The 21,509-nt window shown below is 36.6% G+C and overlaps 2 protein-coding genes across 2 annotated transcripts; one reads left to right on the top strand and one right to left on the bottom strand.

Annotated features, from left to right (window-relative positions):
• Positions 1-8,688: 8,688 nt before the first annotated feature.
• Positions 8,689-9,695, bottom strand: LOC110319125 (olfactory receptor 1019). The gene has a single exon (XM_021194560.1). It carries the CDS (start codon positions 9,671-9,673, stop codon positions 8,741-8,743), a length of 933 nt encoding a protein of 310 aa, XP_021050219.1. The 5' UTR covers positions 9,674-9,695; the 3' UTR covers positions 8,689-8,740.
• Positions 9,696-17,191: 7,496 nt separating this feature from the next.
• LOC110318703 (olfactory receptor 1020) lies at positions 17,192-18,258 on the top strand. The gene has a single exon (XM_021193925.1). It carries the CDS (start codon positions 17,220-17,222, stop codon positions 18,171-18,173), a length of 954 nt encoding a protein of 317 aa, XP_021049584.1. The 5' UTR covers positions 17,192-17,219; the 3' UTR covers positions 18,174-18,258.
• The last annotated feature ends 3,251 nt before the right edge of the window (positions 18,259-21,509 follow it).

The raw sequence follows: 21,509 nt of genomic DNA on the forward strand, positions 1-21,509 counted from the left end.
CCCTCTCTCTCTCTCTCTCTCTCTCTCTATATATATATATATATATATATATATATATATATTCTCTCTCTATATATCTATATATATATATATTCAAATTAAAGCTTGATTATTCAACATTTTAAAACACTGTCTATAGCACACAATTTAATTATCTGTGCTGAAGCAGGAGGAAACTCAAAAGAATAAACCTGTGATCAAATTCACATATACTTTTCTCCCATAGAAGGGCTGTTTTTAAATACAGTAAATGGGATGCATGCACGCATGAATTTATAGAAGATATGAAAGCATGCATAAAAGCAATTTTTAACTTATCTTTAGGATAATGATTATCAATTTTATCTAAAATGATGGTATGCAATAGGTCCAATATCAATATTCTGCAATAACCAATTTGATTGCTGTTTGGAACAAGGAACAGACACTTCGTCTGGTTTTTAAGACACAATTTTTGTTATAGTTTTTCTAAAATACATGAATATACCTTACAGATCTTAATTAGCACCACAGCAGCCTTACAATAGGATTTTAAAACTTTACTTGAAGATGAAGAAAAATGATTTTGCATTAATGTTTTCTTTGTCAAAGAATTGCTGTGGGCTCATAACAATAACTAGAATAAGCAGCTAATATTTTATTGCTGTTGATTATAATTGATAACAATTGATCACAGAAGTTTCCTCTACTTTCTGTAAAGCCTTTTTGTTTCTCACCAGTTAATTTGAATCTCACTTGATAGCACCTAACAAAGCCTTAAGTTCTCTTGTGGGGAGTTCAAGGTGAGGTCTTAGCCAATTAACATCTCCTGGAAGCTTTTGAAAATAATTTGAAGTAAGCAAATCATCATTTCTTTCTTAAACTTTCTTTGTACCACAATTTTTCTGGGATAATTAAGACCCTAAATATTAAAAAGATATTGCCTCTGAATCTCTTTTATGGAGCAATAGCTACTCTCTAGAACTTTAAATCTCATTGTGTGAGAGCAAAGATTTGAAGTAACCTTCCAAAGGCACAGTTTGCAAAACAAAAGAAATGCCACACAAGCCTCACCAAGGCTGCTCTGAGCTTTGCCCCTCTTGCAGTGAGGACAGATTTTAGAATTTTTTATTTTTTTCAATATTAGTATATATCTACAACTTTGGGAAAGCAAAACCCAATTTTAAATAATTTATCATCTTTAAAATCAATATGAGAAACATCACTATCACATTATGAAGTTTGGCTGCCAATGTATACCTATGAATGCATGACAGTGCAAATTTTAATGCTTCATTAAAGAGAAATTGTTTTTAAATCTTATCTCTAAGTCTTCTTTCTAGGATAAGAATTACATAAAATATTATCTCAATTTAGAAGTATCAGTTTACCTTGGGCACAAATTACTCAGCTAGTCCCATGACACCAAGAGGAAGCTCCAATCCCAGGTGCTCTAACAAGCCCAGGATCATAGAACCACAGGACACCAGGATCCCAGGAACTTGGTCACACCAGGATCCCAAGGTCCCAAAGGCAGCTTGACTCCCAGGAACTCTGACACACCCAGGATCTCAGAATCCTAGGATCCCAGATTAACAGGATCAGAGACACAGCTGAACTTTGAGGATCACAGAAAAGACAGGTTCCAGTTAGATAGCAAGGGCAGGTAGCACTATAGATAGTCAGATGTCAGGAGGCAAGCATAAGAACATAAGCAACAGAAACCAAGGTTACTTGGCATCATCAGAACCCAATATTACCACCATAGCAAGTCCCAGATACACTATCACACCAGAAAAGCAAGATTCAAATCTAAAATCACTTCTCATAATGATGATAGAGGATTATAAGAAGGACATAAATAACTTCCTTAAAGAAATATAGGAGAACACAGGTAAACAACAAGAGAAACAGCGAGAGGAGCTTAAAGAGGAAACACAAAAATCCCTCAAAGAATTAAAGGAAAACACAATCAAACAGGCAAGGAAATGACCAAAACCATCCAAAATCTAAAAATGAAACTAGAAACAGTAAAGAAATCACAAAGGGAGATAACTCTGGAGATAGAAAACCTAGGAAAATGATCAGGAGACATAGATGAAAGCATCACCAACAGAATACAAGAGATAGAAGGGAGAATCTCAGGAGCAGAAGATACCATAGAAAACAATGACCCCACAGTCAATGAAAATGCAAAATGGAAAAATCTCCTAACCCAAACCAAAATATCCAGGAAACCCAGGAAACAATGAGAAGACCAAACCTAAGGAGGACAGGTATAGAAGAGAGTGAAGATGCCCAAATTTAAGGGCCAGTAAATATATCTTCAACAAAATTATAGAAGAAAACTTCCCTAACCTAAAGAGAGATGCCCATGAACATACAAGAAGCCCACAGAAGTCCAAATAGACTGGACCAGAACAGAAATTTCTCCCATCACATAATAATCAAAACATTAAATGGACTAAACAAAGAAAGAATATTAAAAGTATTAAGGGAAAAATGTCGAGTAACATAAAGGTAGACCAATCAGAATTACACCAGACTACTCAGAAGAGACTATGAAAGCCAGAAGAACCTGGGTAGATGTCATACAGACCCTAAGAACATAAATGCCAGGCTACTATACCCCACAAAACTCTCAATTACCATAGAGTGAGAAAACAAGATATTGCATGACAAAACCAAATTTACACAATATCTTTCTACTAATCTAGCCCTACAAAGGATAATAGATGGAAACCAACATAAGGAGGCAAACTACAACATAGAAAAAGCAAGAACGTAATCTTGTAAACAAACCCAAAAGAAGATAGCCACACAAACGTAATTCCACCTCTAACAACAAAAATAAGAGGAAGTAACAATCACCTTTCTTTAATTTCTCTCTACATCAATGGATTCAATTCCTCAATAAAAAGACATAGACTAACAGACTGGATACATAAACAAGACCCAGAAATTTGCTGCATACAGGAAACACACCTTAGTGACAAAGACAGACACAACCTTAGAGTAAAAGTTTGGAAAACAAATTTCCAGACAAATAGTCCCAAAAGACAAGCTTGAGTAGTCATTCTAATATCAAATAAAATTGACTTTCAACAAAAAGTTATCAAAAATGATAAGGAAGGAAAAATCTACCAAGATGAACTCTCAATTATGATCCAATGCAAGGGCACCCACATTCATAAAAGAAACTTTACTAAACCTCAAAGCACATATTATATCCCACACAATAATAGTGGGAGACTTCAACACCTCACTCTCAGCAATGGACAGATCATGGAAACAGAAACTAAACCAAGTCACAGTGAAATTAATGTAAGTTATGAACCAAATGGATCTAACAGATATTTATAGAAAATTTCATCCTAAAGCAAACAAATATACCTTCTCCTCAGCACTTCATGTTACCTTCTCCAAAATTGACCATGTAACTGGTCACAAAACAGGCTTCAATAGATAAAAGAAGATTGAAATAATCCCATGAGCCCTGTCAGATCACCTTGGACTTAAATTTCAACAAAATCAACAGAAAATACACATACACATGGAAACTGAACAACTGTCTACTCAATGATAACTTGGTCAAGGAAGAAATAAAGAAAGAAAGCAAAGACTTTTTAGAACTTAATGAAAATTCAGACACATCATAGCAAAACTTATGGGACGCAATGAAAGCACTGGTAAGAGGAAAACTCACAGCTCTAAGTGCCTCCAAAAATAAACTGGAGAGAGCTTACACTAACAACTTGAGAGCACACCTGAAAGCTCTAGAACAAAAAGCAGCAAATACACCCAAGAGGAGTGGACAGCAAGAAATAATCAAACTCAGGGCTGAAATCAATCAAATAGAAACAAAAAGAACTATAGAGAATCAACAAAATCAGGAGTTCTTTGAGAAAAACAACAAGACAGATAAACTATTAGCCAGACTAACCAGTGGGCACAGAGACAGTATCCCAATTAACAAAATCTAAAATGAAAAAGGAGACATAACAATGGAAACCATGGAAATTCAAAAACTATCAGGTCCTACTACAAAAGCTTATACTCAACAAAATTGGAAAATCTGAATGAAATGGACAATTTTCTAGACATATACCAGATCCCAAAGTTAAAAGGATCAGATAAACCATTTAAACAGTTTCATAACTTCTAAAGAAATAGAAGCAGTCATTAATAGTCTCCCACTTAAAAAGCCCAGAACCAGATGGAGAATTCTATCAAAACTTTAAAGAAGACCTAATACCAATATTCTTCAAACTATTGCACAAAATAGAAACATAAGAAATACTACCCAATTCATTTTATGAGGCCATAATTATGCTGATATTGAAAGCACACAAAGATCCAATAAAGAGAACTTCAGACCTGTCTCCCTTATGAACATTTATGCAAAAACACTCAATAAAATTCTTGCCAATCGAATCCAAGAATACATCAAAATTATCATTCACTACTATCAAGTAGGCTTCATCCCAGGAGTGCAGTGATGGTTCAGTATATGGATGGCCTTGTCAGGCATCAATGGGAGGAGAGGTTTTGGTCCTATGAAGGCTTGATAAATGCCCAGGTGTAGGGGAATCGTGGGCAACGAGGAGAGAGTGGGTGTGTGAATGGAGGAACACCCTCATAAAAGCAGGGTGATGGAGGATGGGATAGCAGGTTTCTGGGAGGTGGGGGGACCTGGGGAAATGGATAACATTTGAAATGTAAATATAGAAAATATCCAATAAACAAAATTCATGTAAAAAAGTCCATTACACTCTAAGCATCTTGACATACTTCTAAATATTAGCTGTGTCATATAATCATGCATACATATCCACATGTGTGTTCTCTACATATGCATGCAAATTATTTATTTAATATTCTTTAGCATATTTTATTACTGGAAGCAATCATTTGTAACCAGAAGTCTAATGTAGTTATATTTACAGGAGATGGGAAAATAGCTACTTAATTATTAAATGAATTTAACTATTCTACCCCTGGGGGTTCAACTCATTCATTTATTTTTAATTCAACAAATGTTAATAAATGCTTATTATGTTAAAAAAAGAGAAATGTTCAGCATTCTTAGTCCTCAGGGAAATGCAAATCAAAAGGACTCCAAGATTATGCTTTACACCCATAAAAATGGATAAAATAAAAAATGCAAGTGGCAGCACATCCTGGCAAGGATGTGAAGCAAGGGGAACACTCCTCCATTGCTGGTGGGAATGCAAACTTGTACATCCACTCTAGAGATCAATCTGGCATTTTCTCAGAAAATGGGTACTAGATTTACATCAAGACTCAGCTATACCAATCCTGGTATACACTATAAGTGTATGTACACACTGGTATACATGAAAGATGTCTATCACACCACAAGGCACTTGCTCTACTATGTTCATAGCAGCTTTATTTTTGCTAGCCATAAACTGGGAACAACCCAGATGTCCATAATCCAAAGAATCGATAAAGAAACCATGGTTCATTTACACAATGAAATACTACTCAGCTATTAAAAACAAGAACATCAAGAAATTTGTAGGCAAATGGATGGATTTAGAATATATCCTGAATGAGGTAACCAAGTCCCAAAAGGTCATGCATGGTGTGTGATTACTTATAAGTGAGCATGAGCAATAAAATACAGGACACCCATGCCACAATCCACATACCCAAAGAAGCTAAATAAAAAGGAAGGCCCAGAATCTCACCTAGAAGGGGAAATAAAATAGTCATCAGAGCTAAATGGAGGGAAGGTACTAGGTGGGAATGATGGGGTGTATCAGTTTTGGGGAGAGCCACGGAGATAGGGCTGGGAGAGTGAACGGAAATTGGCTGCTGGGGATGGGGGTGGGGTAAGGTGATCTCTAGGGCATACACTTTTTACATATCCTATCTTCATGCTAGGGGACATTTGAGAAGAAGAGGCAGAAAGAGTGCCATTGGAAGATGGGGAAGAGGGCTCTGGAAAAGACCTGGTTATTGCATAATGTGGTTATTACACAAGATCTGTACAGAATTGAAATTTTTGTTTAATTCTTTTAATTTTACCTGTACTACCATAGGCTAAGAATATGGCCAAAATACCCCATCATATTTCCTTAACTCCAGTTTCATCATTTCATGAAATGGAGCTATGTGGGTAGAGAAGGTAGCTTGATGCTACAGTCCTAGCATATGTATGCAGCTCAGAATTCAGTCTTTATCACAGTCAGTGATTGCAGGTAGACTTTTAGGTGTTCATATTTCTCTAGTTGAGATTTTGGACTGGATTTCATTGTCTCTCTTCTGTTCTAAGGAAGTATGACCATTCATTTGATTCATTTGTTTGATGAACCTTTGTTGCATAACTAATATTTCCAAATCCTTAATAATCCCTTTGTTTTTCCCAGTTTCCCAAGGGAAACTCTTATGGTACAGATGCTTCAAGCTGTAGCAGAATTATATGCACAACATTATTGGAGCACATTGAAGTATCACCACTTATTAATATGGAATTATTTAAACATGCTAGATTTTAGCTTTCTAGATATTTTAGGATGAGTCTGTGAGAGAGGCAACACTATTAATATTTTCTCCAGAACAGTTGGTGACAGTCAACATGGTCTTCTGTATGACAGGTAAAGTCTTCCTCTAAGAACATTGCCTTACCTAGTTGTCATTTAGTTATAGGTGTGAACAACCTGGGTGATGAGTCTGGGAATGGTATATAAAGAAGTGATGATGGATGTGCAACATATAATAAAACTCTGTGTGTTGCAAGTGTATTTCTAGAGTTTGGAGAACAGTGGCTGGAATAAGCATACCCATCTTATCCAGTTTTGGTTTACTGCTATTAAAGAAGTAGTAGCAACACTGGTTTTAGAGAATGCCAATGATTATAAATTTTACAACCTATTATGGAGAAAATAATTGATGTATTTATTATTTTTATGATTATTGCCAAAAAGTTCAAAAGGTAAAAGAGCTTAGTCTTTTCAAACATCAGAATTTATTGAACTATCAATTATGCAAACTCATAGTATCTATAAAATATGAATATAGCCTTCATTCTATTGATGAAGAAACTGATAAAGATTAAAATATTGAACTGACAGAGCTGGTAGGACTGGGATAAAAACTATGATGATTGAATTTATATCTACAATTCTCTTGTATTTATGACTTTATGGAAGTACTTTAATCTACAACTGCACCTTAAACCCTAAACAAAATTCATCTTCAGTTTATAATCATACATTGGGGATGTGATTATGGATAGCCATATAGGCAAGCAACATATAAACCAAAATAGTTTAAGTAACTGCTGCAAGTTAAACATGGTTTATATGATGGAAAACTAGTAAAGGATGTGGTAAAACCTTCAAAATGTTATAAGGAGTCCCATTTAAAGTTGAACAATCTGGTGTCTTATTGTCTAAACACCCACTCTTCTCAAGCCTAAGGAATTGTTTCAGAACAAAATAGAAAAATTCTAAGACTCAGTAGCGAGGATGTCTGTAGTGAAACACTATAGTTGGCTATGGCAAGACTGATGCACACATAGATTCACAGTGGCTATCGCTGTGACTGTGTATACAAGACCTGGACAACATTAAGCCAGAGAGAATCCCAGCATAGATGGGAAAAGGGGTCATGAAGTCTCACTCCCAAGTCAGGAGCTATTAGCAACTAATGGCTGCTGGGGTAAGGAATGTAAGTTTTCATTAGGAATGCAGCGCCTCAGAGGCTAGCCATGTTCCAGCAGGTTGTCGCACATCACTTCACATATAGCATCACTTAGTGGGCTCACTGATTTAAAAAAAGTGTCTATGAATTTTGGAGGGAAAAATAGAACAGGAAATATAGAAGGAAAGAAAGAGATGATAGGGGGTGAATTTTATTGATGCCACATTATATGAAGGTATAAAATTCACAAACAACAGTAAGTTTTTAATGCTATAAGGTTAACTGCATTTTCAAAATATCAAGTAACTTGATGAAGGTTATATAGCTCAAAGCCACAGAATTTGGATGCTGGCTGTTTTCTAGATAATTTATAACCTGTGTGTTTGCGACAGAACTATGGTCCTTGGATCTGTTTATATTCCATTAATTTTGACAAGTTTGTTGACTTGCTAGTGCTTTGCCCGTAAGATTCTGCTGAAGGGAACCTGATATAGCGGCCTCTTGTGAGGTTATGCCAGTGCCTGGCAAACACAGAAGTGGATGCTCACAGTCAGCTATTGGNTGGANCACAGGGNCCCCAATGGAGGAGCTAGAGAAAGTACCCAAGGACCTGAAGGGGGCTGCAACCCTGTAGGTGCAACAACAATATGAACTAACCAGTACCCCCTGAGCTCGTGTCTCTAGCTGCATATGTAGCAGAAGATAGCCTAATCGGCCATCATTGGGAAGAGAGGTCTCTTGGTCTTGCAAACTTTATATGACCCAGCACAGGGGAAGGCCAGGGCCAAGAAGTGGGAGGGGGGGTAGGGGAGTAAGGGCAGGGGGGTATAGGAAACTTTCGGGATAGCATTTGAAATGTAAATAAAGAAAATACCTAATAAAAAATGAGATAATTTCCACCTCTCATAGTTGCTATTGAAACTTGATAAGATAGAGATATCAAACGTTCTAGAATATTCTCCCAAGTTTGAGCTATGTTCAGTAAGGAGATCGTAACTTGAGTGATACTTTACACTCTTTGTATCCTAACACTGTCCTTCTGTTACATGACTTTTTTAACCTGTAGAAAATCAGATTTTAATTCTTTTAATTATTGAGGTTTCTTTCCAATCAGTTTCTTGAAAGCGGCTTTCACGTCCTTGTTCCGCAAACTGTAGATCAAGGGGTTCAGCATAGGAATGATAATTGTGTAGAACACAGAGGCCCACTTGTCTTGGTCCAGGGAGTAACTGGATGTTGGTCTCAGATACATAAACATGACTGTACCATAAAAAAGGGTGACACCAGTAAGATGAGACCCACAGGTGGAAAAAGCCTTTAGCCGGCCTTCAGCTGATCTCATTCTGATGATGGCAATGAGAATGAAGGCATAGGAAATGAAGATGATAAGGATGGTGCTGAACTCAATGAAGCCACACAAACTAAACAGCAGTATCTCACTAATGTAGGTATCTGAGCAAGACAGAGCTAAGAGTGGTGGAATTTCACAGAAGAAATGGTTGATGATATTGGAACCACAGTAACTGAGGCTGAAAGTGAGAGAAGTATGGGCCACTAAACTCACTAGGCCAGCCAAGTAAGAGCCCAGCATTAGGACCAAGCAGACTTTCTTGGACATGAGAGTGCTATAGTGGAGAGGTCTGCAGATGGCCACAAAGCGGTCATAGGCCATGGCAGCCAGGACATAGCACTCAGCATCCACAAAGCCTACAAAGAAAGCAAACTGGGTGGCACAACTGGAAAAAGAGATAACTTTGCGCTTTGTTAGAAAATCAGCCAGCATCCTGGGAGCAATGGCTGATGAGTAGCCCAGGTCAACAAAGGAGAGGTTGCAGAGGAAAAAGTACATGGGGGTGTGAAGCTGACTGTCTGTTATGATCAGGATGATCATGCCAACATTTCCTATCACATTGACCAGGTAGACAATGAGGAAGACCACAAAAAAGATGATCTGCAGCTGAGGGTCTTGAGTGATGCCCATAAAGATAAATTCAGTCACAACTGAGTGATTTTCTTTATCCATTGTTCTAAGCAGTGTGTGTGTATGTGTGTGTGTGTGTGTATGTGTATGTGTGAACACTTGTTTGTGTTTAGTTAATGAGTTTAGAAAATTTCCAGTCACTGGAATTACCAAAAATGAACTTAAGCAATTATGTGTTGAGTATATTATAGACTGTTTTTTATAATAAAAGAAGGCTTTCTTTGGAAGATACTCAAACCTTTATCCACTCATTCAATTCAGTGACTATTATGGTGGCTCAGAGGACTTTTGTCAAGGTTTTGTGTCCTTTCCAAGTGCATACATACATGGGAGATCTTGAGCTTCATGAGAAAGTAAGTTCTCCCTCTTAAGTGGATTTAGTAAGTTGATGTTATTTACACATAACACCAGATTTTTGACCTGGCCTTTTTATATCCACTGGTATTCACTAACATTAACGATCAGGTGTGATGTTCTTCTGTCTTTCTGAAAGAAAACACAGTAGTACACATTTGTGATATGTCATTTCCCTCCTTCATTAGATAGCCCTCTGTTCACTTGTAGAATCAAGGGCAGTGGGCAAGCCAAACCAGATCAAATCAAACAAGACAGAACAGAATGAAACTTAGAAATGGGTATAATGGCTTCATAAACCTCAAGGAAAAACACACTACTCTCTCAGTGGTTTGCTGTTTAACAAAGAAGAGGAGGCAGAGGGAAAAATGTATTTATGACGTTGTGGACATTCATTGTAGATAAGACTAAATTCTAAAGTTAGAAACAGTTATAAGGTATATCCTTAGCTCTGATTTCTTTTAACAAGATCAGCTTACACAATCAATAACAACAAAGAAGAGTGTCCAAGATACACATTACTCTAGAAGTTCATTGTTTCCCAAACATATATCTGTCAATTCTTTCTTTGATCATGTGTGTAATATAACCTTCATTAGATCAATTAAGAAACAGAACTGAAAGATCAGCCTATAAGAAATTATTTGGATAGCACTTTTTTTTTGTCAAAAGTTTATATTTGTAATGCACAAAGAGGCCTAAGAACTCAGTAAGAAAGTCTCAGAGTTTTCTATGAATATAATTGTGAAAGTTGTCTATTATATTATTTGTAATTTTCATTCTTAGAGCATAAAATTTAGTTTTCTACAAACATTTCGAATTGAGGGTTAAGGAAGACAGTTCTAATAGACCATAGTGTGGACACATGATGCAACACTGCTCGATTAAAAAGAGAAGTAAAACTTTTGATATATTTGCAATAAAGGCTGAGTACAAAAAATAATTATATGCAGAGAACAAAGACAAAATGTGAACACCTTGAATTACCGCATTTTGAAAAATGTATAAAATGAAAGATCAATTACATGAATAGTGAAGGAATGCAGACATATAACACACACATATGCACGTGAACACACACACACACACACACACACACACACACACACACACACATACAGATAAGAGGTAGCAGTGCAAAGAGCTTACCACCCAGTTTATACCGATGAGTTCATGCTTGTGTACACATACTGAAATATACCAAATTGAATGTACTTCAGGTATAGTTGATGTCAATTACACTTCAACATATCTGTCTAAAAATGTCAAGAAGAAAACAAAAGCAAATTAGGTAACACTTCACCTCATTTCTGCATTTGAAAACATGCATTATTTCACAAGTCATCCTTATTAGGGATTCTTCTGAGGGGATTTGCAAAGTCATGTTTTGCATTAGTTGAACAATCAAATGGTTGTGAGTTGGATGATTTTCTAGACTGCCTTTATTTCTTACCCTTTATGCCTCATTTAGAAATTTAAAAACAATCCATTCTTAGCAGCAGCAATAATAATACTTAATACTACTGCTACTACTACTACTAATAATAATAAAATTCCTTTAGATTGGGTTCCATGGGTAAAGTGGTTTCCACACAATAGTGAAGATTTGAGTTTGGACCCTCAGTTTCATGTAAGACCTGGGACGATAACATAAATATGCAGTCTCAGTGTTTCTAGGACAGCTGGGAGGTGGACAGATGAATCACTGGCAGCTCAGGGTACAGTTGGTCTGGTGTATGAAGTGCTGAAAGACGGAGGCTGTTCTTTCATATTTACATTCACATTCAAACATGGACTGTGGCTAGTATGTATACAGTCTCACACATATAATGCACTCGTAGTAGCATAATCCTTTCTATGATGGCCTTTCTCCTCAGCAAGAGTTGAAATATTCTTATTGAAAGAAAAATGTCAATTCTACACTTTTGTAGATAAAGACCCAGGCCCAGATATTATTTCTGATCCACAGACATGACACTGAACTATATAATAGGTACAGGAGTAAGAGATACCTTGCAATGAGTTAAGTCTCAGACCCACACTTGGCTATGTCATGCAATTGAACATTGTGATTTGCAGTAAATCCCTCCTTCCTTATAGATTCAATATTTCATTCAAAGATTGCAGAATATGAGCAGATGCTTCACTCACCACAAAGCACACTGTTCTCCTGTGTTGTGGACATAGAAGTGCGGGCATTAACATTTACTACTAGTTGTTCCCAGAACAGTATTTGTCTTTATGAATTCTCATCTATTAATGGAAGAAAAAATATCGATCTTAAAAATAGTGTGCAAAATTCAGTTAGATTGTATCTATGGTGTTGGGTACAATGATTATTATGCTTTAGGTATTGAATGCATTTGGCTATTGTGTACTAGGATTAGTTCTTAATTTACTATAAGTTCATGTTCATCATTGTCAAAGTGTTTGTCTCATAGTGGTGATACATCACATGCTATCTTACTGCTAAGGAAAGTATTTTACTTCTAAGGCATGTCAGTTAAATTTTAAAATAAGTAGAAAGTAGGCTGTAATATTCAGACTCAGTTTTACTAAGGCAAAATAAATGAGTATATATATATATATATATATATATATATATATATATATATGTGTGTGTGTGTGTATATTTATTTATTTATACACATATATATATACACACATGCATTTATTTATGTTCATATATATTCACATGTATATATGCATATATATATTATATTACTATATATATATATATTGTTTTCTTTTAGTCTCAAATAATAAATGTTCAATTCCATTGAAAAAAATAGTAGCCTATTGGGAAATAAAGTACTGATCATATTTTAGCCACAAACAGAAGTAGTTAATCAAAGTCTAGATACTTAACCGCTGATGTTTTAGTAGGAAAATACATTTCAGGTTTATATGCTTCAGCCAAAAACAAGCTTTCTGTTAAAGAACATGTATTAAGTGTCTGGGGATGCTGCAGCAGCATTTGCAGCAAAATTGTTTCCATTCTGTGAAACAATTTCAGATTTCTGATCTGAAAACTGGATGTGATGGAGAAGAACTTTAGTTCTCTCATTTTATAGATTCTAATGATAAATTAAATGAAAACAACAAGGCCCTTGTTTTGTTGTTGGAATGTGGTATAAGGACCTGGTGACTATAAGAGCTGGTAGTCAGAGCAGCACTGGCCAATGTGAGGCTGCCCTGAGCAGATTACATCTCTACCCAGAACTACCCCAATAGAAAGCTAACCTGTTTTCTACATGTTAGAAGCAGGCTGAAGCTTTCTTCTTCTTAGATGAATAGTCTTGTTGAGTGAATGTTCTGCAACTAATTGAAAGACTGTGAGTCCTCCTGGCCTTTGTTTCAGAGCCCCTTGTTCATCCTGCTGTTATGCCTGTGTGAAGGGGGTATTTAACTCTCAGAGTCATGCATTGTTTTCTAGAAAAAACATCATGAAATGATTTTCTACATTCACCAGAGACTCAGAGATATGCATAAGTGCCATCCCCTAAGGAATTTTATTTTCCTTTGAGATTAATGATAAAAACACGTGCAGGTTTATTTGCCCATACTGTACTGTCATGATGATCTGTTGTAAACACTGAAAGTTATTTCATTTCATTTCATTTTTTGATGCAATGTTTCACTCTGCATCCCTGGCTTTAGTGAAATTCTCTATGTAAATCAGGCTGCCCTTGAACTCACAGAGACCTGTCTGCCTCTCACTCCATAGTACTAGTAATAAAGATATGCATTGCCATGCCATGAAGGTTCAGGCTTTTGTCTAGGTTAACCTCCCCTGTGTGATATGATTTGGGGGATGATTGAAAAGGGTTTCTAATTATTCTTGAAAATCCACTGAAAATGCTATTTCTTACTGAATGACATTAATGTATTAAAGAAAAAATTTCATGTGTAGTTAGAAAAGGAAAGGAAGACAAAACTTTCAGAGATGTGTGAGTCCGTTAATTACATTTTTTTTTTTTTTTGTGAAATATGGCTGAAATGTCTAAACTCTTCCAAACTTACACATTGAATACACATAGTTCTGGTATCATCTATGAGTGATACAAGGCCTTGATAAATTAAGTCATTATTTCCCTATGTAGCCTAGGCTGTGGTCACCCAATTGAGCGATCACAGGTGTTTAAAATACGGCTTCAGGGCCTTACTAGGAAACCTCATATCACTGCATTTTAATAATAATGTTTATGAACCTTTTAGACATGTTTATAAAATGGGTATAAGGATGAGGGAATGTTGTTTTATATTTTAATTTTTGAAGAGTATATTTACATCTTTTTCACCGCTTAATTTCCTCCCTCCCATACCTGTTTTGTCCCCCAATTCTATCACAAATTTATTCCTGTTCTACAACTGTGAATGTGTAATCTTATTTACACATTTTTTCTGTATAGTAGACGAAATTCATATTCATTATTTTTGTCTCCAAAGTCGTTAGAACTGATATATCTAAGAAAGACCTAGGAACCATTCAAGGGCACTCAGTCACTGAAATACAGAACTGAGGTGTAATCTTCCCAAACAATCCTTGGGGTTTTAATTGCCCAGTGCCTCCTCCATTCCACACCTAAGTATCATCCAATGACCTAACTTCTTGTGTGTACATAGCTTTCTTGTAGAAAAGGGCACTAGAGATATGTCTAACATGCTGTTCCCTGAACTCAAATTTTCCAAGCTAACACAGCTCCAGCTTTTGGAAATCACAGAGGAAAGATGTAAAATAGTGCTTAAAATCATATTACTCAAAATTTATTCTCCAATAGGTTTTGGATTCTCAAGGGAGAAACAAAGAAATACAAAAGAGACTTAATGTTTTCTTAACTTCAGAGAGGAATTGCATAGATTATATGGATGCCACATGAGAGAAAGAATCAATTCCCAGAGAGCATGGAATGAGAAACACATCCTATTTAAAATGAGTGTGACTATTATGTAGTGTGTTCTGAAGTTTCAGGCAACTGTGACCCACACACAGCTGGCCCATAGTGACTGATGGTCTCTTTTGAAAGGAATTTCATATAATAAGTTGGAGTGTTCACCTTAAAGGAAATGTGAAGGAAAAGTCTCAAGTTATTTTGTTTGTTGAGTCAAGGGGTTCAAAAACTTCTTCAAGAAAGTCAGGACATGTGCTCCTACTGAAGCTGTGCCTGCTTGTGAATTTAGACATAGACCGGAAACAGCAGGATCAAAAGAGTTTAAGAAGTTAAAGGTAAGGGGAATGCTTTAAGTACTTTGATCTGAAGCAAAAGTCATCTTGCTATTAATTTTCCAAGTTACTAACTTATTCAAAATTCCAAAGTACCAAGAGATGAAGAATATATGCTAAATCAACTCTACATCCATTTTTATTGCTCAGAGAATTGTAGTTGTGAGGATAAACATAAATAGCAAGAAATAATATGATTCTATGTTCTTTTTAAAATTCAGCCTTTTCTTTATTTTATTTTGAGATCGTAATAAAATTATAACATTTCCCTTTTCCTTCTTTCTGCCAAGTCCTCCTATATACCCTTCCTTACCATTTTGTCCGCATGTATGGCTATATATCACATATGTTCATTATCCAAGGAATATTGGATTCCCAGGAACTGGAATTATACATGGTTACAAGCTGCTGTATGAATGCCTGTAATCAAACCCTTGACCTCTGTATAAGCAACCAGTGCTATTAGCCACTGAGCAATCTCTCTAAATTTTGAAGATGCTATTCTCAAATTTTGTCTGTGCCAGAGTATCAATGATATGGACAATGTCATGTTAAGAATGGGAAAACATTGTATCAATACAATATCTATGTTATGACAAAATTTACTATCAATAAGATGGGATCCCACACACTCTAATGAGTACTCTTGGTACTGTACCCATCAAGAACCCCATCACTGATTGGTGAAACTTATATATACTAAGAGAAGCAATGGCACATCAATAGTTTTTTAGTAAATATGAACATATGAGAGATTTTAGTACTACCTCTTGAGTGTCTGTTTCAATGGAGGCTATTTTTCGATATCAATCTGTATGGATGGAGGTTTCTGTAAGACAAAATCAGATCTTTTATGCTCTTCCAGATGAATATATTGATTTGAATCTTCATCATCACTGTGAGTAAAGGTATTGGGTAATGTTGGCACTGTGATTTCATTTTTAGAAAGTGCCAAGTAACATTTCTTGGTGAGTGATAAGCAGGAGGATTGGCATATTGAACTGTAATTTTCTAAACAGTTTATGTCAATGTAATCTATTAGTAAATAATATGCGATGATGAAAGGTATGTTCTGAAATAATCATGAAGAGTCTTTCTGGTTGGAAATGTTGTCTAACTTTTTGACTGGAGGATAAGGCTTCATCTCTTTTGAATTTTTCCTTTGTCTTTTCATATGTTCACCTCCATTTGACCTCACTTTAAGTTGTAGGTGTTAACATGATTTCAAGTTATATTTTATGATATTAAGCTACTCATTTTAATTCACTATTATCACAGGGCTCTTCCATATGCTATGTGTTCTGGTTCTGTCATGTTAGTATTGTTAACTAAATTTGTTTTAACTGGTAAGGTAAATATAACAATTGTATTTCTTCAAGGAGAAACATGTTACTTATTTTTTATAATGCTTACATCCATGTAAATGTTAAATCCCTTCTAGAATTATATATGCATGTATTCATACATTTTTTCTTTTATTATAGTAAAATTAATGAAAATCCTTTCTGCAACTTTGAGTGTCTGATTATATCTGTTATCCATAGTTAAGCTGCTTTATAACTTTCCTGATGGTTATTTGATGTAAATCCCATGTCTGCATGCAGATATTCTCAATTTCCTTTATTTATTGAACATCCAATGTAAAGTACCTCAGGTCCTCTTTGTCATTTATGATTCAACTTGTTAACTTTTAGTATTTTAAGTTAGTTTAAACATACCGAGACAGAGAAGTCAGAGAGTTAAGTAACATGTGCATGTTTCTTTAATTTTATGTATAATACATAAATATTTATAATTTTGTTACTGATTTATAATAAAGACAGTTATGACAGAGCAAATGCTTTTGACTCTGATCTGAACATTTCAAATTTTGTAAGAATTTGTGTTTATCAAAAAACCTATGAGTGTATTTCCATTTTCTTTGTTACATTTGTTAGTACTTGTATCGTCTGTACTCTACATTCATAGAAATTAATTCAATGTTCTAATGGTTCTTGTATTGCAACACAGATGGTCAGGAGAGGAAAAGGAATCCAAGATAAAAATTCCACAGAAGTGACAGAATTTATCCTTTTGGGCCTCTCAGACAATTCAGACCTGCAAGGTGTCCTCTTTGCATTATTCCTGATCATCTACATGATGACACTGGTGGGTAATTTGGGCATGATGGTCCTGATTAAGATTGATCGCAGTCTGCACACACCTATGTACTTCTTTCTCAGCAGCCTTTCTTTTGTTGATGCCTCTTATTCTTCTTCCGTCACCCCCAAGATGCTAGTGAACCTCATGGCTGAGAATAAGAGCATTTCTTTCAATGGGTGTGCTACCCAGTTCTTCTTCTTTGGCTCCTTTTTGGGAACTGAATGCTTCCTGCTAGCCATGATGGCTTATGACCGCTATGCAGCCATCTGGAATCCTCTGCTATACCCAGTTCTTATGTCTGGGAGAATTTGTTTCATGTTGGTGTCTACTTCATTCCTAGCAGGCTTTGGCAATGCAGCCATCCACACAGGGATGACTTTCAGACTGTCCTTTTGTGGCTCTAATAAGATCAATCATTTCTATTGTGACACCCCACCACTGCTCAAACTCTCTTGCTCTGACACTCACATTAATGGTATTGTGATCATGGCCTTCTCCAGTTTCAATGTCATCAGTTGTGTTCTGATTGTTCTGATTTCTTACCTGTGCATCCTCATTGCCATACTGAAGATGCCTTCTGCAGAGGGAAGACACAAAGCCTTCTCCACCTGTGCCTCCCACCTCATGGCTGTCACCATCTTCTTTGGAACAATTCTTTTCATGTACTTGCGTCCTACCTCTAGCTACTCTATGGAGCAGGACAAAGTTGTCTCTGTGTTTTATACAGTAGTCATTCCAATGCTTAATCCTCTCATCTATAGTTTAAAAAATAAAGATGTTAAGAAAGCAGTGAAAAAAATCTTACATAATTGTGTGGTTTGAGGTCAGGGTATATATTTTCACCCTATGTTGATTGTATTGCATTTTTTGCGTATTTACACACAAATATACACTTAGACCTGAATTTGATTTGAAGAGCTATGTTTGCTATTTCTCTTGTGCATAATTTTTATTTGAAATATATTTTTCTTTTTAAAAAATTTTTATTGGATATTTTCTTTCTTTATGTTTCAAACCTTATCCCCTTTCATGGTTTCCCCTCTGGAACTTCCTCTATCCCATCACCACTCCCACTGCTTCTATGAGGGTGTTCTCCCACCCACCCACCCATCCACCCACCCACCCACCCATCCACCCACCTACCCACTCTGGCCTACCCACCCTGGCATTCTCCTACACTGGGGCATTGAGCCTTAACAGGACCAAGGGCCTCTTCTCCTTTTGATGCCTGACAAGGCCATCCTCTGCTACATATGTGATTGGACACATGGGGTGTTTTTTTTTTTTCAGCATATTTGATTACAACTTCTCTGTGGTAGCATTGATGATTCGAGATAACACTCATAGTTATTTTTTAGGTTCATATATATGCCTACATGGTCACTTAAGAGGAATCAAAGTAATACTTGAGGAGGTGTGGGTTTATAAATGTTGGAAATTATTTAGTATGTGCTATAGTTTCTGTTTATAAGTGCAATTACTCAATTTGCTTCAATATGTATGTGTACATACACTCACTTGCATTTATATTATTATATGTATATTTGAGATCTCTTTCTCACATGTATTAATTTTGGCTTATTAGATTGTCTTGGAGAAAAAGATGTTATTTTCAGGATGGCTATTAGAATGTATTATCACGAGGATAATAACATTAGGCAAATAGAATGGAGCATGATGAGTGCATAAAGAACTAGGCTCTAGTAGTTCTTTCATGTCTCAAATTGTACTTCCACGGTGGCCTGTTCATCTGTAGTTTGTCAGTAGGAATATTCATCATTTAAAGTTAGGCAATCCTTTTAGCAGGGCACGGTTCCAATCATGGAAGTTAGCTGAGGGCTGTCATTTGCTCAAAAGCCTAGAACTTAGGGCAACATTGAAGAACTTCAGTGATCTGAACAGCACTGAATGACTGCAGATGGCCACATGTTTCATGCATTCTGCAGTCAACCATCCTAAATGAGACACAAAAAGGAATCTTGGCACATATTATATTAATTAAAGGATATAGCAAGAATAAGTGATTATTTGTTTAATTTGTCAATTCATTTATTAATGTTTCTCAAGTCAGAATCACAGTATTTTAACTGTTTTTAAACTGCCTAAAACATTCAGGTAGTTTTCAATAAACCCTTGTCAAATTAAATTGTCTGCCATATTTGTGTGGTGTACGATAGGAGCTAAATTTGTTTGGACAAATCAGGAAGAAATTATCGAGTATTGTAAGATGAGGAAACTAAATACCTTCCTTCTCTTCTAATAATAGTGTTCAGTTTTTTTAGTGTATCTTTTAAAGTTATCTTTAAGGGCCAGTATGCTTATCACCCATTTATTTATTTATTTATTTATTTTTCTTTAATTAGATATTTTCTTCATTTACATTTCAAATGCTACCCTATCACCCATTTATAAACAAGCCAACTTTGGATATCTGTCTTGAACTCAATGTTTTTTGATTGCATTAACTCAATAGGTTAGATTAATTCTGGCATAGATCCAAAAGGTATACACTTCTTAGGAAACTCAGCTATGAATAGAACCCAGATTATTTTGCTAAATTTAAAAGACATCCACTTTTTTAACTTATCTCCTCAAGGCAGAAGGCTAATTTATGTTCTGTGAGTTGTATCCTGGGTATTCGGAGCTTTTGGTCTAATATCCACTTATCAGTAAACACATACCATGTATGTTCTTTTGGGTCTGGGTTACCTCACTTGGGATGATATTTTCTAGTTCCATTTGTATGCAAAATTTGTGGCATCATCTTTTTTTTTTTTTTTTGGTTTTTCAAGACAGGGTTTCTCTGTGTAGCCCTGGCTGTCCTGGAACTCACTCTGTAGACCAGGCTGGCCTCGAACTCAGAAATCCGCCTGCCTCTGCCTCCCGAGTGCTGGGATTAAAGGCGTGCGCCACCACACCCGGCAGCATCATCATTTTTAATAGCAAATTGTGCAAATGTGCCACATTTTTTGTATCTTGTACTGAGAGGCATCTGGGTTGTTCTGGCTGCTATGCACAGAAGGAACGCCAAAGTGTGTATGCTTCAGTCCCACTTAGAAGGGGAAACAAAATAATCATGGGAAATATAGAGATGGGGGGCCTGGGTGGGAAAAGGGTTGAGAGAAGAAAAAAAGGGGGGAGGATCAAATAAATATAGGAAGAGACTGGAGAGAAGTTCAGAGGGCCAGGAGAATGAATAGAAATATATACAGCTGTGGGGCATGTGAGATGGTGGTGATGGTGGGGAATCACTAGAAAGTGCCAGATTCCAGTGAAGCAAGAGGCTCCCAGAAACCAATGGGGATGACATTTGCTGCAATACCTAACAGTGTGAAAATATAACTTGAAGAGACCACCTCCAATAGATAAACATGACCTCCCAGTTAAGGGACACAGCCATCCAACCATCTGAAAATCTTTAACCCAGAATTGTTCCTATTGAAAGGAAATTCGAGAACAACAACAACAACAACAAAAATGGAGCAGAGACTGAAGGAAAGGCCATCCAGATACTGCCCCACCTTGGGACCCATCCCATTAAACCCTAACATTATTGCTGATACCAAGAAGAGCTTGCAGACAGGAGGAGCCTGGTATACCTGTTCTATGAGAGTCTCTACCAGCATCTGACTAACACAGATGCAGAACCTCACAGCAAACCACTGAATTGAACCGGGGAACCCCAATGGAGGGACTGAAGGAGCTGAAGGGGATTGCAACCATATAGCAAAGACAACAATATCAACTAACCAGACCCCGCAGAGCCTTCAGGGACTAAACCACCAACCAAAGAATATACATGAGTGAATCCATGGCTCCAGCTACATATGTAGCAGAGAACTGTCTTAGCTGGCATCAATGGGAGGGGAGGTGCTTAGTCCTGTGAAGGCTTGAGGCTCCAGCAGAGGGGGAGACTAGAGGCCTGAGGAGGGAGTGGGTGGGTGGATGAGCACCCTCTTAGAGGCAAAGGGGAGAGGAGTTTGTGGAGGGGCGACTAGGAAGTGGGACAACATTTAAAGAGCTAAGATGAAAGGATGGACTATCCAGAGACTACCCCAACCGGGAATCCATCCCATCATCAGCCACCAAACCCAGATACTAATGCACATGCCAGCAAGATTCTGCTGAAGGGACCCTGATATAGCGGCCTCTTGTGAG

This window comes from Mus pahari, chromosome 3 (assembly GCF_900095145.1).
Source record: "Mus pahari chromosome 3, PAHARI_EIJ_v1.1, whole genome shotgun sequence".
NCBI lineage: Eukaryota > Metazoa > Chordata > Mammalia > Rodentia > Muridae > Mus > Mus pahari.